At 58.4% G+C, this 13027-nt stretch overlaps 1 protein-coding gene across 18 annotated transcripts in view; it reads left to right on the top strand.

The window, feature by feature from the left end:
* MYO18A (myosin XVIIIA) overlaps positions 1-5354 on the top strand; it is a 169915-nt gene extending 164561 nt beyond the window's left edge. For 16 of the 18 annotated variants that reach the window (XM_075120801.1, XM_075120804.1, XM_075120802.1 and 13 more), the window contains one exon: positions 3896-4036. Coding sequence is in view for 2 of the 18 variants with exons in the window: in XM_075120815.1 (XP_074976916.1) it covers positions 3896-4043 (148 nt within the window). In the remaining 16 variants the exon portion in view is untranslated. Of the gene's footprint in view, positions 1-3895 lie in introns of all 18 variants that reach the window. The other 2 variants (XM_075120815.1, XM_075120814.1) reach the window with 1 other exon arrangement.
* The last annotated feature ends 7673 nt before the right edge of the window (positions 5355-13027 follow it).

Here is a 13027-nt window from a genome sequence, read left to right as displayed (position 1 = left end):
CACGCTCGCCCCACACACCCTCGAGCAGACGAGTTTCTCTAGCACAGACGCTTGCAGGAAGCAAATTTTCAGGGTGAATATTTGCTGAAGGCAAAGCCCTTCTTTAAAATTTGCGCTGTTGCTTAGTAACAGTTATCCAATCAGGAAACTGAAATGGTCCCACGTGACCTAGGTAACTGCCTACCCAGCGCAAAGTTCAAAATTCAGATAGTGAATTTTCTCGTTTGCAATTTCTTTTCACAGGGACAAAATAGGCACAAAACTTTAAATAATGAACAAATTCTGCAATTTCACAGTCTTCCTGAGCAGATAGAGGTGCAATTCAACAAATGCATGATTTGCTGCAGATTACTTGCTTAGCTCTGCTAACTCCAGGGGAGAGTAAATCACTCCAGATGGTCTGAAAATGTCTTAAAAATAATAAAAAAGAATAATGAGCCCTCATAAAGAAAGCTGCCAGGTTGACAGTCTGCTGTGGCAGAGGCGGTCCTGGGGGAACCCAACATCCATGCCAATGCACAACTCTCCCAATTATCCGTAGCTGAATGCTAGTACTTTAAACAGTAACCCACACACCTACACACCCACACAAACACAACCAGCTTTTGGGAACAACAGAAACTTTAAACATCTCCTCCTTGCCCCTGCATTCCAATGGGAGCTGCCTTCCCTGCGTCTCTGTCCAGCAGGAGGCCCAGCTGGAGCCAGAACCTCCTGCTGCTGATTTGCTGGGTGTTCTTGGGCAATTTATGGATTCCCTGGCCAGAAGGGAGCACTGTGATCATGTAGTCTGACGCCCCTGGATAGCACAGGCAAGAGACCTGCCCCAACAAGATTCCTAAGGCAGAGCTGTAAGACAAACATCCAGTCGGGATTTTAAAATGGTCAGGAATGGAGAGTTCTTCCCCCGCCACCCCACAGCCCTGTCCCTGGGTAAATTGTCCCAGTGGTTAATTCCTCTCACCATTACAAATTTACGCCTTATTGCTAGTCTGACTTTGTTTCACTTCAGGTTCCAGCCATTGGACCCTGCTAGACCCGTCTCTGCTCGGCTTAAGATCCCAGTGTCAAATATTTGTTCCCCGTGTAGGTACTTCTAGATTAATCAAGTCATCCCTCAACCTTCTCTTTGTTCAGCTGCATAGACTGAGCTCCTTTCAGCATTCTAAGGCAGGTTGTCTAATCCTGGCATCATTCTTGTGGTTCTTCTCTGAACCTTCTCCCATTTACCACCGTCCTTCTCGAATTGCAGGCCCCAGAGCTGGACACGGGATTCCAGCAGTAATCACTGCAGTGCCGCACACAGGGAAAACAACCTCTCTGCTCCGACTGGAGAGTCCCCTATTTACATATCCACAGGTCACTCGCATTAGCTGTTTTGGCCACAACGTCGCACTGGGAGCTCACGTTCTGCAGATTCTTCATCGCGACCCCTAAGTCCTTTTCAGAGTCCCTGCTTCCCAGGGTAGAGTCCCCTGTCCTGTAAATAGGGCCTGCTGCCTTTGTTGCCAGGTGTATTAGTTTACAATTAGACATAGTACAACACATTGTCTGCATGCACTCAGCTTACCAGCAGAGCCAGATCACTCTGCATTAGTGACCTGTCCTCCTCGTTTACCACTCCCCCAAGTTTTGTGTCATCAGCAAACCTTATCCGTGATGATTTTATGTTTTCTATTGATAAAAATGTGAAATTGCGCAGGCCTAGGACTGATCCCTGCAGGACCCTGCTAAAAATTCACGCGCTCAATGATAATTCCCCATTTCAACTTGTATTTGGAAGCCTGTCAGGTAGCCAGCTTTTACTCCCTGTAACATGTGCTATCTTAATTTTATAGCTTTCTAGTTTTTAATCTAAATGTCATGCTGAACCAACCCAAACACCTTAGAGAATCTATGTATATGATGTCAACACTATGACTTTTATCAGCCAAACTTGTACTCGCGTCAAAAAGAGATATCCAATTAGTTTGAGCAGACCTATTTTCCATATAATTAATTGTATTACCCTCCTTTAATTCTTCATTAATCAAGTCCTGTGTCAGTGGCTCCATTATCTTGCCTGGGATCGATGACAGGCCTATAATGACCCTGGTCATCCCATTTACTCTTTTAATGCTTTCTTCCATTTTCTGGACACTTCCCCAGTGCTCCAGGACTTACTGAAAATCCAAAATCCAGCAAGCTCCTCAGCCAGCTCTTTTAAAGATCTTGGATGCAAGTCCGTTCCCTCCTTTCTGCCTGTTTCCCAATCTATAAAATGGGCCCCTGTCTCCGAGCAGGGTCTGGGTAGCACCTGGTGTCTCGGTCCTGCGTGGAGTAGTGGAGGAGAGGTGGCAGTGCGAGCAGTGAGGGATCCTGGGGCGTATTTGCTGTTGTCTCAGTCGGATGCTCAGCTGCCGCTTGCCATGGACATGTGCTGGCAGGTTTGCTTAGCCGTTCCCGGGCCCAAAGCAGGGCAGAGAGCGGTGGAAGGCTGCTGGTGCTGTGCTGAGGTGTCCCAGCGCCAAGTAAATGTTGGAACGCTGTAGTGAGGCTCGGTCTTCCTGGAGTCCCTTTGACCTGAGGTCTAAAGCCCTTCGCAAATGTTAGCTACTCCTCACCCCCTGGCTGGTCCCCCTGATTGCAACTGGGAAACAGGCAGAGACCAATCCCAAGGCTGCCATTAAAGCACAGCCCATCCCCTAACATCTGGGTGTTCTCCAGGGGTGGGGGCAGGCTGTGCCGGTGTCCCCATAACGGACGGGCCCCCTCACTATCTCACTCATCGGGGCTCAGTCCTGCTCGGCTCCCCCAGCTGGCTGGCTGCAGGGCCTGGGGCCCGCGCTCAGGGTTGGCGAAGGGGGCACGAGGAGGGGGGCGGTGCAGAAGGCTGTGCACAGGAGCAGAGCTGCGGCAGGGGTTCAGATCCCTGCGAGCTCGAGTGGCCATCAGCACAGGACAATGGCGCACTGAGCCGGGAGACGCACACTGGCCTGCCCAGCCCTGTGCTGCCTCTGGGGGGGCCCATGCCACACCACACAGTCCGTCCCCCCCCAGCTTCCTATGCCCAGCTTCCCCTGGACCCACAATGCCAAGCACCCCCCCGCCCACAACTGCCCTGCACACCACCACCCCTGCCCAGCACTCCCCCCACCCACAGCCCCACAACTGCCTGGCACCCCAACGCACGCAGATCTCCCGCACCCTGTACTACCCAATGCCCTTCCCCACAGCCCCCCCACTACAACTACACAGCACTCCCCACACACTCCCCACTGCCTAGCACTCCAAAACACACAAACCTCCCCCACTGCCCAGCACCCCCCGCCCCCTCACAGATCAGCACCTCCCCACAGAGACCCACCCCCCGCAGAGCAGGGATCCCCCCTCCCAGCACAGTCCTAGGGGGCAGAACAGCTGACGCTTGGGAGCACAGTGCGGTCCCATCCTCCGGGCCCCCCCCACCTGCCTGGCGCTGGTGCCCGCGGCGGAGAGGAGGCGTTTCCTTGCAGGGGTGGGGCAGCCAGGGAGCTGGGTGCTGAGGAAAGCTGGGGGCCTGCTCCTCTGAGTCCCCTCCCAGGATAAGAGGCCTTGTGCCTGCAGAGACTGCCCACCATGGCCCAGTCACTGGGAACTGGCCTCCACCCCACCAACCCACTTTCCTGCGGCATGGCCAGGCAGCTGCCGTGGCCTGGCCTCCCCGCTGCCCGGCCGAGGCTCTGGCTGGCTTATGTTGAGGTTTGGGGGTTTGGATCTGAGCCCTGGGGTGGGCACTGGAAGGGAGCCCAGCCTCACGCGGGGAGCGCTGCTGCTCAAGGCAGGGTCTGACATGCATCTGCCAGCGGGAGCGTGTGCCGAGGTGATATCTGCTCTTCCCTACCTGTTTGCCAACTGCCTTGTTCCCTCTGTGCAGCCCCCCAGGCTACCGCCGACAGTTCGCCTGCGACAAATCGGAGGAGGAGCGAGCCCCTTTGGAAAGCACGCACAGGTCCAGGTACTCCTCCAGGAGCCACCTGAGTGACAGCGACACAGAGAGCAAGCCAGCGGAAACCTCAGCATAGCCCCGGGAGGCTGCCTGGAGGGACGCATTTTCCACAGCCTCAGAAATACTCTGCCTCGCAGATCCGTGAGCTGGCCCATGCCAGGCCTCGGCAACCCTCAGACCAGCCTCCAGAGAGCTCCTGATGGCCCCTTGGCAAGCGCCTTGCCTGGGAAATGCTGCGTTTACAGATTGTCACCACCTCCGATGTCTTGTGTGCACCCAGTATGTCCTGCATGGTGGAAAATGTTCATCTGAAGCCCTCTCCTCCGACCCCTCCCTCTGAGCGAACACAGCCCTGTCCGCGTGGGCGAGGCACCAGCCAGGCTGGCCGACAGCAGCTGCAGTGCCCTCGGATGGGGTGAGCTGGCACCTCCGGACCAGACTGGGCATTGTGGGGCTGGTCAGTGTTCCTTCCCCCAGTTCCTGCCAGCTTGCCCCACCCCTGCGACCCCCATGGCCACCTCCATTGCTGCTCCATTCTCAGTGGAGGGGAAGCTGAGCTGGTCTTCAGGGGCTTTTTTCCTCCTCAGTGCCTGCTGTCTTTTTATTTTATAACTTAACACACACACACCCCGCCCGTGTGTGTCTGGTGCAGACGGGAGGGGCCCTGGCAGCACCCGTTTCCACCGTCACTCCTTCCCTTTCAGCTGAGCCAAAGGTGACACTTTCTGATCTGGCTTAAAAAACCCAGCGAAGAATGAAGCTGGTTTCCTGGTGCAGCTGTCAGCGGGGATCTGTGTGTGACAGCACAGTCCAGGCACGCCTGGGTGTGCATCTCGCACACTCACGCTCACTCTGCTGCTGCATGTGGGCTTTCCTTGCACATGGTTTTCTGTTCCCCAGGCATGGTGATTTATTTTGGGTCATTTCTTTTTCCAGGGGCTTGTGCCTAGCACACAGTTTTGTTTGAAATAAAATGTAACCCTGCCCCGTCCACACGCATGTGCACACGCGGTGTCTGGAGAGCATATGTGGCAGGCGCTCTGCGGCACACACACACTCATTCACACCCACGCTGTCTGCTGAGCCTCTGGGCAGGAGCTCCACGGCGCCTCCTCTGGGCATCCAGAATAACTGCATCTGCTCACTTTGGAAGTGTGCCAGGGCTCTTCTCCACAGATGCCCCCCTACTGACGCTGCTGCCTCCAGGACTCAGCGGCTGCCCCATGTCCCCGGAGCCAGCTGTGTGGGTGTGGTCATCTCTGCTGACTTCTCAGCAGCTGGACTGGACACTGGGGAGCTGCCCGGCCCTACCTGTCTGGTTTGCACTAGTTCGGCTGTGCGTCTTTTCCTACCCGTTTAAATATTAAATGTCATTTATGGCTGGTGACGCTGGCTCCTCCCCTCGGGTGGTTTGTTGCAGTGCGGGGAGGGGACGTGAGGTGGGGGCGGGGGTGCACCGGCGTGGCCGGGTTTAGCACTCGGACAGGAAGTGGTGGTTTTACTGCGGGTAGCAGTGCGAAAGCTGCGCAGGGCACGGAGCCTGCAGGGGTGAAGCTTTTGGGGAGGGATGCGGGGTGCAGCGATGTGAGGTAACCCAGCGTGGCATTTCCGTGCCGGCAGCAGCCTGTCACAAAGTGTGGCCACGGCCTGGTTCCTGGGGTTGTGGGCTGAACCTGGTACTGCGGTGCAGGGAGGAAGATCTGTGCTGGCTCAGGTCTTGTGTCTTCGTTCTCAAGTCCCCCAGAAGTAGGATGCTAAGTGCAGGGTCGGACCTGTTCACTCCCAGCAACTAGTGAGGGGGCTGGAGTCCGCCCGCAGCCAGGGCAGAGCTGCTCGGCCGTTCGAGCTGCCTGGGGTGCAGGCTGGGAGCTCCTGAGGCTTGGTGTGGATGGCCAGGGGCCACGAGGCTCTGGCAGGGCTTTCAGGCACAGCTGACCTGTGGCTGTCTTGGAGCTTTGCTTCCCACTCGCTCCTATCCCCGGCGGCCCTCTTAGCCCATCCTGAACAGCAGTCCCGTGCTGGAGCCCTGGCTCTGTTAGTTGAGGGCCCAGCCGTGGATGATCTCCTGGCCCCAGTCCCTGCAGCTGCCTGCCCACTCCAACCCTACGGCTGTTAGTGCAGCTAGTGTGCTGGGGCTGGGGCGAGGAGCTGGGGCCAGGCCGCGTGGGGCTTGCAATGTTTCAAGTGCCAGGTGCTCCAGGAGAAGAGGTGCCCAAGGAATCTCAGCCACAAATCTCGGCTTGTTTGGAGCAGATGGTGCGTGCCAAGCGCTCGGGCGCTGCAGGCTGACCCACCTGTCTGCTGCTCAGCATAATCACCGAGAGACGTGTCCCGGCGTGAACAGTCGGTGAGTGGAGTCGAGCAGTGAAGCCCCAGCCTCTGGGCTCAGGCCGGCTTGGCATGGGGTTCAGCCTCTCAGACGGGGCCTTGTACCCCTGTCACAGTCACATGTGGCCCTTGCCTGCCTCTCTGCCCCCCTCAATTCACCCACACGACGGCTCCCTCTCACCCCTGCTGCACCAGCACCCACTTCCTGAGCGGGCAGCCTCAGCCCCGTCCATCCCTGCTGATGCGGTAACCAGGCAAACACCCTGCAGAGACAATGGTGCTGGGCCAGGTCTGAATGCCCCTGGGCCAGGCCCTGCTTCCCCTGTTCCTTGCCATGGCCCCTCCAGTGCGTCCATAATCCCCGCGCTCCTGTTGGGGGCTGGGTGTTTGCCACAACGCAGGGTGGGGTCTCACCAGGAATGCGGATCCCTGGGGCCTTGCGTGACAATGGAAGAGCCCCGGCTGGCAGCATCTCCTGCCTCTCTCCCCAGCACGGGCAGCCCAGCTCTTCTCCCAGGCCCGAGCCCCCCTGCTTTGTCTCCACGCCTGCAGCAGCCGGGCGCGTTCCCGGTCCCTTTCCTGCCTCCCCTAAGGTAGCACCCGGTCCGTGCTCGCCTACTGTCTCACCAGGGGCAGGCCTTGGTGGTCCGTCACCCCACCCCAACTTGCCTGCTGCCTCGTGGCTCCTGCTCGTGCTGCTGGTCGGAGTCAGTTTGGGCATCTCCGTAAAGGGGTAATTAGCCAAACCCCCCCGCCCACCGGAAAGCGAGCACCAGGAAAGGGCAGAGCACACGCGTGGTTTATGGCTCAGCGCCTTTGCAGGATGCTTGGGAGAAAACCTCTGCTGAATATTTGCTACGTGACACACGAGAGCTGCTGGCAGAAGGAAGCCAGCTCCACTGCAGCCCCGCTCCCTCCTGGCCCAGAGCAGGGGAATGGGGCAGGCAAGGGGCACGTGGCAGAGGGAGGGAGGTGGAGGCTGGGCAGGTCTGGAGCGTGGTGGTGCCCTGGGCTGGGGCTTTGGGGGTGCTGAGCCAGGAGAGCCTGCTGGCCCCATAGTGCTGTGCTCCAGGCCCCTGGGCCGGCCCTCACTTGCCCCACCACGACCGTCTGCCTGGGGCCCAGGCCTGCCCTACTGCCCACAGCGATTCGTGCTGACGTGTGTCGGCTGCTGCTTTCCCCCAACCCCATTTCCATCCCCCACGGGCTCCTGGACGTGCCCAGCTGGGCTCCTCCCGTTAAGGCCGTGCTGAGCCGCATGCCCCAGCCCGGTTCTGCCTGGCTCGGGGGGAGGGCGGGCAGCCCGTCCTGGCCCCGCGGGCTCTGGGGCGCTCCCCGTGGGCGGCATGCCGGGCCGGCGATCCCCCTGCCCCGGCTGGAGCCCAGCTGGCTCCCCACCCCCCCAGGCAGGGCCCCGAGTCCCCTTGCTGCTGTTGTCACTTCCCCGATTGCCTCTGCCACGGCACATGAGTGCAGCCGCCTGCCCAGGGCTTCATTGCTGCCAGCCTGGCGGGAGCGGGATGGGGGCCCTGGGCTGCCTCTGCATGGCCCGTGCTGGCGTCCGAGCCCATGGGACAGAGCAGGCTGGGCTGGCCAGGACCCCCGGCATTCACCTGCACAGCCCCTGGCATGCTGCCCCCTGGTCCGGCCCTGCACTGCCCGGTCCAACCTGCCTGGCCCCCCCCAGCACGCTGCCCCCTGGCCCTGCCTGGTCCAACCCGCCTCCCCCCAGCATGCTGCCCCCTGGCCTAGCCCAGCCCTGCCCGGTCCAACCTGCTTCCCCCCCAGCACGCTGCCCCCTGGCCCTGCCTGGTCCAACCCGCCTCCCCCCAGCATGCTGCCCCCTGGCCTAGCCCAGCCCTGCCCGGTCCAACCTGCTTCCCCCCCAGCACGCTGCCCCCTGGGCCTGCCTGGTCCAACCCACCTCCCCCCAGCATGCTGCCCCCTGGCCTAGCCCAGCCCTGCCCGGTCCAACCCGCTTCCCCCCCAGCACGCTGCCCCCTGGCCCTGCCCAACCCTGGCCCTGGCCCTGGCCCTGCATTGTTGGATCCAACCCCACCCGCCATGGGCTAGGGCAGCTCAGCCCCCGTGCAATGGGTGGGAGGGGCTGGCCCAGCCCTGCCACCTTGGCTCCCCCTGGCTCCTGGCCTGCCCCACTTTCCGTGTCCCGCCCCCCTGCTCTCTATGGAGGGTGTTTGAATCATTTATAAATCGTAATAAATATGCAGATAAGAAGCAGGGTCTGGGAGCCCTCGGGCAGCTGGTGTTAATTATTTAAAGTTATGGTAATTTGAAGGAGCTGCTCATTTGCATAATCGCACTCATAATCTCTGCAGCACGGTGCCCTGGTGTATGCTGGGTAGCAGAGGCCCGGCCCAGCCTCAGCCCCTTCCCTGAGCGTTACCGCTGGAGGGCCTTTGGCTAGGCTGGGAATGGGCACCCAGAGGCCACCAGCAGCACCCACAGCCTGGCTGGAGACGCTGCTCCTCACTTCCTGCCCCGCCTCCTTGCTGCAGAGCCCCCCAGCTTCTGCCCTGCGCTTGGAAGGGTCACTGAACTGAGAGCCTGGGCCCTCACCCTCCCCATCTTGCCCCCCTTCAGTGGGGGGAAGTGCTCACCACCACCAGGAGGGGAGTTGGACATCTGTGATGAAGAGGGACTGTTCTTAATGTTTCCTCTGAATAGTGTGGGGGTGCCTCAGTTTCCCCTAGGCAGTTCTTAAGTATCTAGGTGGTGGGGTAAGGGTTTATGATCCTTGCAGAGCCCTAGAGGGCATGTGTGTGCAGGGGTCTGGACACAGAGAATGGCCAACACTCTGTTTCCTGGCCACTGATGGCCTGGGCCCTTCCCCCCTGCCAGGTGAGAGCTAAAGGGTTGGAGAACAAAGGAATCAGGTGCCCACCTGGCCCGGGAAAGGGACAAAGCCCAGAGGAGGAGGGGCTGGAGGGAGTTTCAGTTTGGGGCTGGCTGGTTGTTGGGGTTCTCCAGGATATCAGCTGCAAGACCCTGTTGTGGGGTGACTGTGTCTTTTTGGGACAGGATCCAGGCCCTGCTCCTGTAACTGCCGAGGGTTTGAATTTGACTCCAGGGAACCAATCGGCGGAGAGGGAAATGGTCAGTGAAAATGCAGATGACCTGGCTGGCAGCAGGGAGGAGCCGCTAGGCTCAGGCTACCTGTCTGCCTGTAACCAGACCCCTGGGGCTGGGTGGGACAGAGAGATGCTCCCTGCCCCCTTGCACACTGGAGAAGGAGCTCAGGCTGGCTCTGATGCATTGAGGAAAGCAGGGAGCTTGCTGCCTACCCCCACTGGGACAGCAAGGGCAGCGCTGAGCACAGTGGGAGCTGAGCCCCAGCTGAGTGGGGGGAGACACAGGCAGGGCAGGGGATCTGTTGGGAGTGGCAAGGTGCTTGGTAAGGAAAGTCTGGATGAGCCCAGGCAGCCTTGTGAGCTGATGGCTGTGTCTAGTCAGCAGGGTGGGAAGGCGAGGAGAGTGGAAGATGAGTGTCCCTGGACCTTACCTGTTAGCTGGGTGGAGAATTGTGAGAGTGAAGGAAACGTGCCTGTGTCTGTCAGGGGTATTGATGTGACGAAGTGGGACTGTTCTTGATGTTTCCTCCGAGTGGTGTGGGGGTGCCTCGGTTTCCCCTGGGCAGTTCTTGGGTGTCTAGGTGGTGGGGTAAGGGTGTATGATCATTGCAGAGCCCTAGAGGGCAGGTGTGTGCAGGGGTCTGGACACAGAGAATGGCCGACACCCTGTTTCCTGGCAACTGATGGCCTGGGCCCTTCCCCCCTGCAAGGTGAGAGCTGAAGGGTTGGAGAACAAAGGAATCAGGTGACCTCCTGGCCCGGGAAAGGGACAAAGCCCAGAGGAGGAGGGGCTGGAGAGAGTTTCAGTTTGGGGCTGGCTAGGACATGGAGTGAAGTGCAGACGTGGTTGTCTGGCTCACTGCCCCCCAAAATGGACCCAGCTGAGGGGTCCCGTTCTCTGCACCTGCAAGCTCTGTTTTAGACCATGTTCCTGTCATCTAATAAACCTTCTGTGTTACTGGCTGGCTGAGAGTCACGTCTGACTGCGGAGTTGGGGGGCAGGACCCTCTGGCTTCCCCAGGAGCCCCGCCTGAGCGGAGTCACTGGGGGGAAGCGCACGGAGGGGCAGAGGATGCTGAATGCTCTGAGGTCAGGCCCAGGAAGGTGGAAGCTGTGTGAGCTGTGTGTCCTGCAGACAGGCTGCTCACAGAAAGGCGACTGCCCCAGAGTCCTGCCTGGCTTCGTAGGGAGCAGTTCCAGAGCATCGCCCGGGGACTCCGTGACAGTCAGGGGTATTGACTTGCCTATGGAGGGAGCTACCCTGATCTCCAAGCAGTTGTCTGTGACCAGCCTTGTGTGCTGGGACAAGGGGAGAGAGGTCCCAAGCTGTGTGTCTGGGAAAGGAGAAAGTGTGTCCGGCTCTTCTTTGTCTGTGGAGCAGACAGAAGGGGCCTTTTCAGCCTGTGATGGTTGAGGGTCGTGCAGGTGTCTCAGAGCTGGTTCTGGATTCAGCTAAAGCCCAGGAAGGGAAGAGCCCTAAGTTTGTGTCTGCTCGGGAGAATGGCCCTGTAATTAGGTCGCATCCAGTTAGTGTCTATGTAAAATCCCAGAGACCAGACAATTCTGGTGCTTGTATTTTGCCTGTTGCTAGTGTGTTGTTGGGAAAGGGTGTAGCAACTCTGTCTAATCAGGGTGAGATCCTAGCCAGGGCACAAGGAGAGCATGAAGGTGTGTGATTGTGTTACAGGTTTCCACACCCTCAGTAGGTAACAAGAAGGAAAAGATTCCTGAACTTGTGTGTGGCAAAGGGAAGGAGAATGCTTCTGACCTTTTATCTAGGAAGTCTGTAAGTTTGCCTGAAAGGGGATTGTGTAGGAATCCGCTGGATGGGCCAGAGGTAATTCTGGATGTAAGGGAGACCCAGAAAGAGTCTGTTGTTGCTCAGGAAAGTGTTCCTCTAGAGCAAGCCCTAGGTGAAGAGGGCAAGGGCAGAATTTCTGTGAAGGGTGAATTGTTGCCTAGAAAAGCCCCTGGGGAAAGGAATCCTCATGGTTGTCTGTGCAAGCAGTTTACCGCAACTGAAGGGTGTGAAAGTGATTTAATCCAGAAAGTTTCAGTTTCTAACAGCCAGAAATTTTCTGTTGTGAATGGATCCATTGACTTTCCTGTTGAAGGATCCAGTGTGGATAGCTTTGAGAAGGCCTCAGATGGAGTGAAAGCTGTTAAGAAAGTTAAACAGTCCTATAACCAAGTGGCTGTGTTTGGCCAGCTTGTTGGGGAGACAAGGTTGTGGAGAAAGGGATGTCTCCATGCTGATTCTGTAAATGAACAGTATGTGGCCCAGGTCAAGATGGGGGCTCTTAACCAAGAGAGCCCGAATTGCAAGCCTCCAGACTGGAGCACTGGGAGAAGACCCGATCCCAGTTTGACCCCCTGGGGTTTTGGGGTGGCAAAAGGGCACGGGCCGCATAAACCTTCCCACATGTGGCATGAAAGTTGTCACAGAGTCCCCGGGCGATGCTCTGGAACGGCTCCCTACAAAGCCAGGCAGGACTCTGGAGAAGTCTCCTTTCTGTGAGCAGACTGTCCCCAGGGCAAGAAGCTCACACAGCTTCCACCTTCCTGGGTCTGACCTTGGAGCATTCAGCATCCTCTGCCCCTCAATGCGCTTCCTACAGTGAGTCCACCCAGGCGGGGTCCTGGCGAAGCCAGAGGGTCCTGCCCCACAACTCCACAGTCAGACATGACTCTCAGCCAGCCAGTAAAACAGAAGGTTTATTAGACGACAGGAACATGGTCTAAAACAGAGCTTGTAGATGCAGAGAATAGGACCCCTCCGCTGGGTCCATTTTGGGGGGCAGTGAGCCAGACAACCACGTCTGCCCTTCACTCCATGTCTCCAGCCAGCCCCAGACTGAAACTCCCTCCAGCCCTTCCTCCTCTGGGCTTTGTTCCTTTCCCGGGCCAGGAGGTCACCGAATTCCTTTGTTCTCCAAGCCATTAGCTCTCACCTTGCAGGGGGGAAGGGCCCAGGCCATCAGGGGCCAGGAAACAGGGTGTCGGCCATTCTCTGTGTCCAGACCCCTGCACACACCTGCCCTGTAGGGCTCTGCAGTGATCATACACACTTACCCCACCCCCTAGATACTTAAGAACTGCATAGGGGAAACTGAGGCACCCCCACACTATTCAGAGGAAACATTAAGAACAGTCCCGCTTCATCACACTGCCCTCAGCCGGACACCCAGGGCGAGGCCGGGCTGTCCCCACGCAGGACCTGGCCACGTGTCCCTGCAGCCAGGCATGGCAGGCCCAGCCGCAACCTGCCTGGTCCATGGGGCTGTGTCCAGGCTGGCGGCTGTGGGGAGTGTTGACCTGGGAACGTGGCAGGGGCGTTTCACTGGGGATGGGAGACCTGAGAGCCTGTCACCTGAGCCAGGAGGGGGAGGTAACACCTCTGCCCTGCCCCAGAAGGTGGACAAAGGCTGCAGGAGAGAGCCTGCTGGGGAGCGTTTCAGTTTGGTGCTGGGTGGAGGAACGCAGGGAACCCCAGGGCTGGGGTCTAAGCTCCCTGCCCCCCAGAAGGACTTGACTGAGGGGTCCTGGTGGTACCCACAAGCTCTGTTTTGGACTGTGTTCCTGTTATCCAATAAACCTTCTGTTTTACTGGCTGGCTGAGAGTCTCAGTGAATCCCAGGAAGAG

The sequence above is a fragment of the Caretta caretta genome, chromosome 17 (genome assembly GCF_965140235.1).
Source record: "Caretta caretta isolate rCarCar2 chromosome 17, rCarCar1.hap1, whole genome shotgun sequence".
Lineage (NCBI taxonomy): Eukaryota > Metazoa > Chordata > Testudines > Cheloniidae > Caretta > Caretta caretta.
This window is presented reverse-complemented; position numbering and strand designations above follow the sequence as displayed.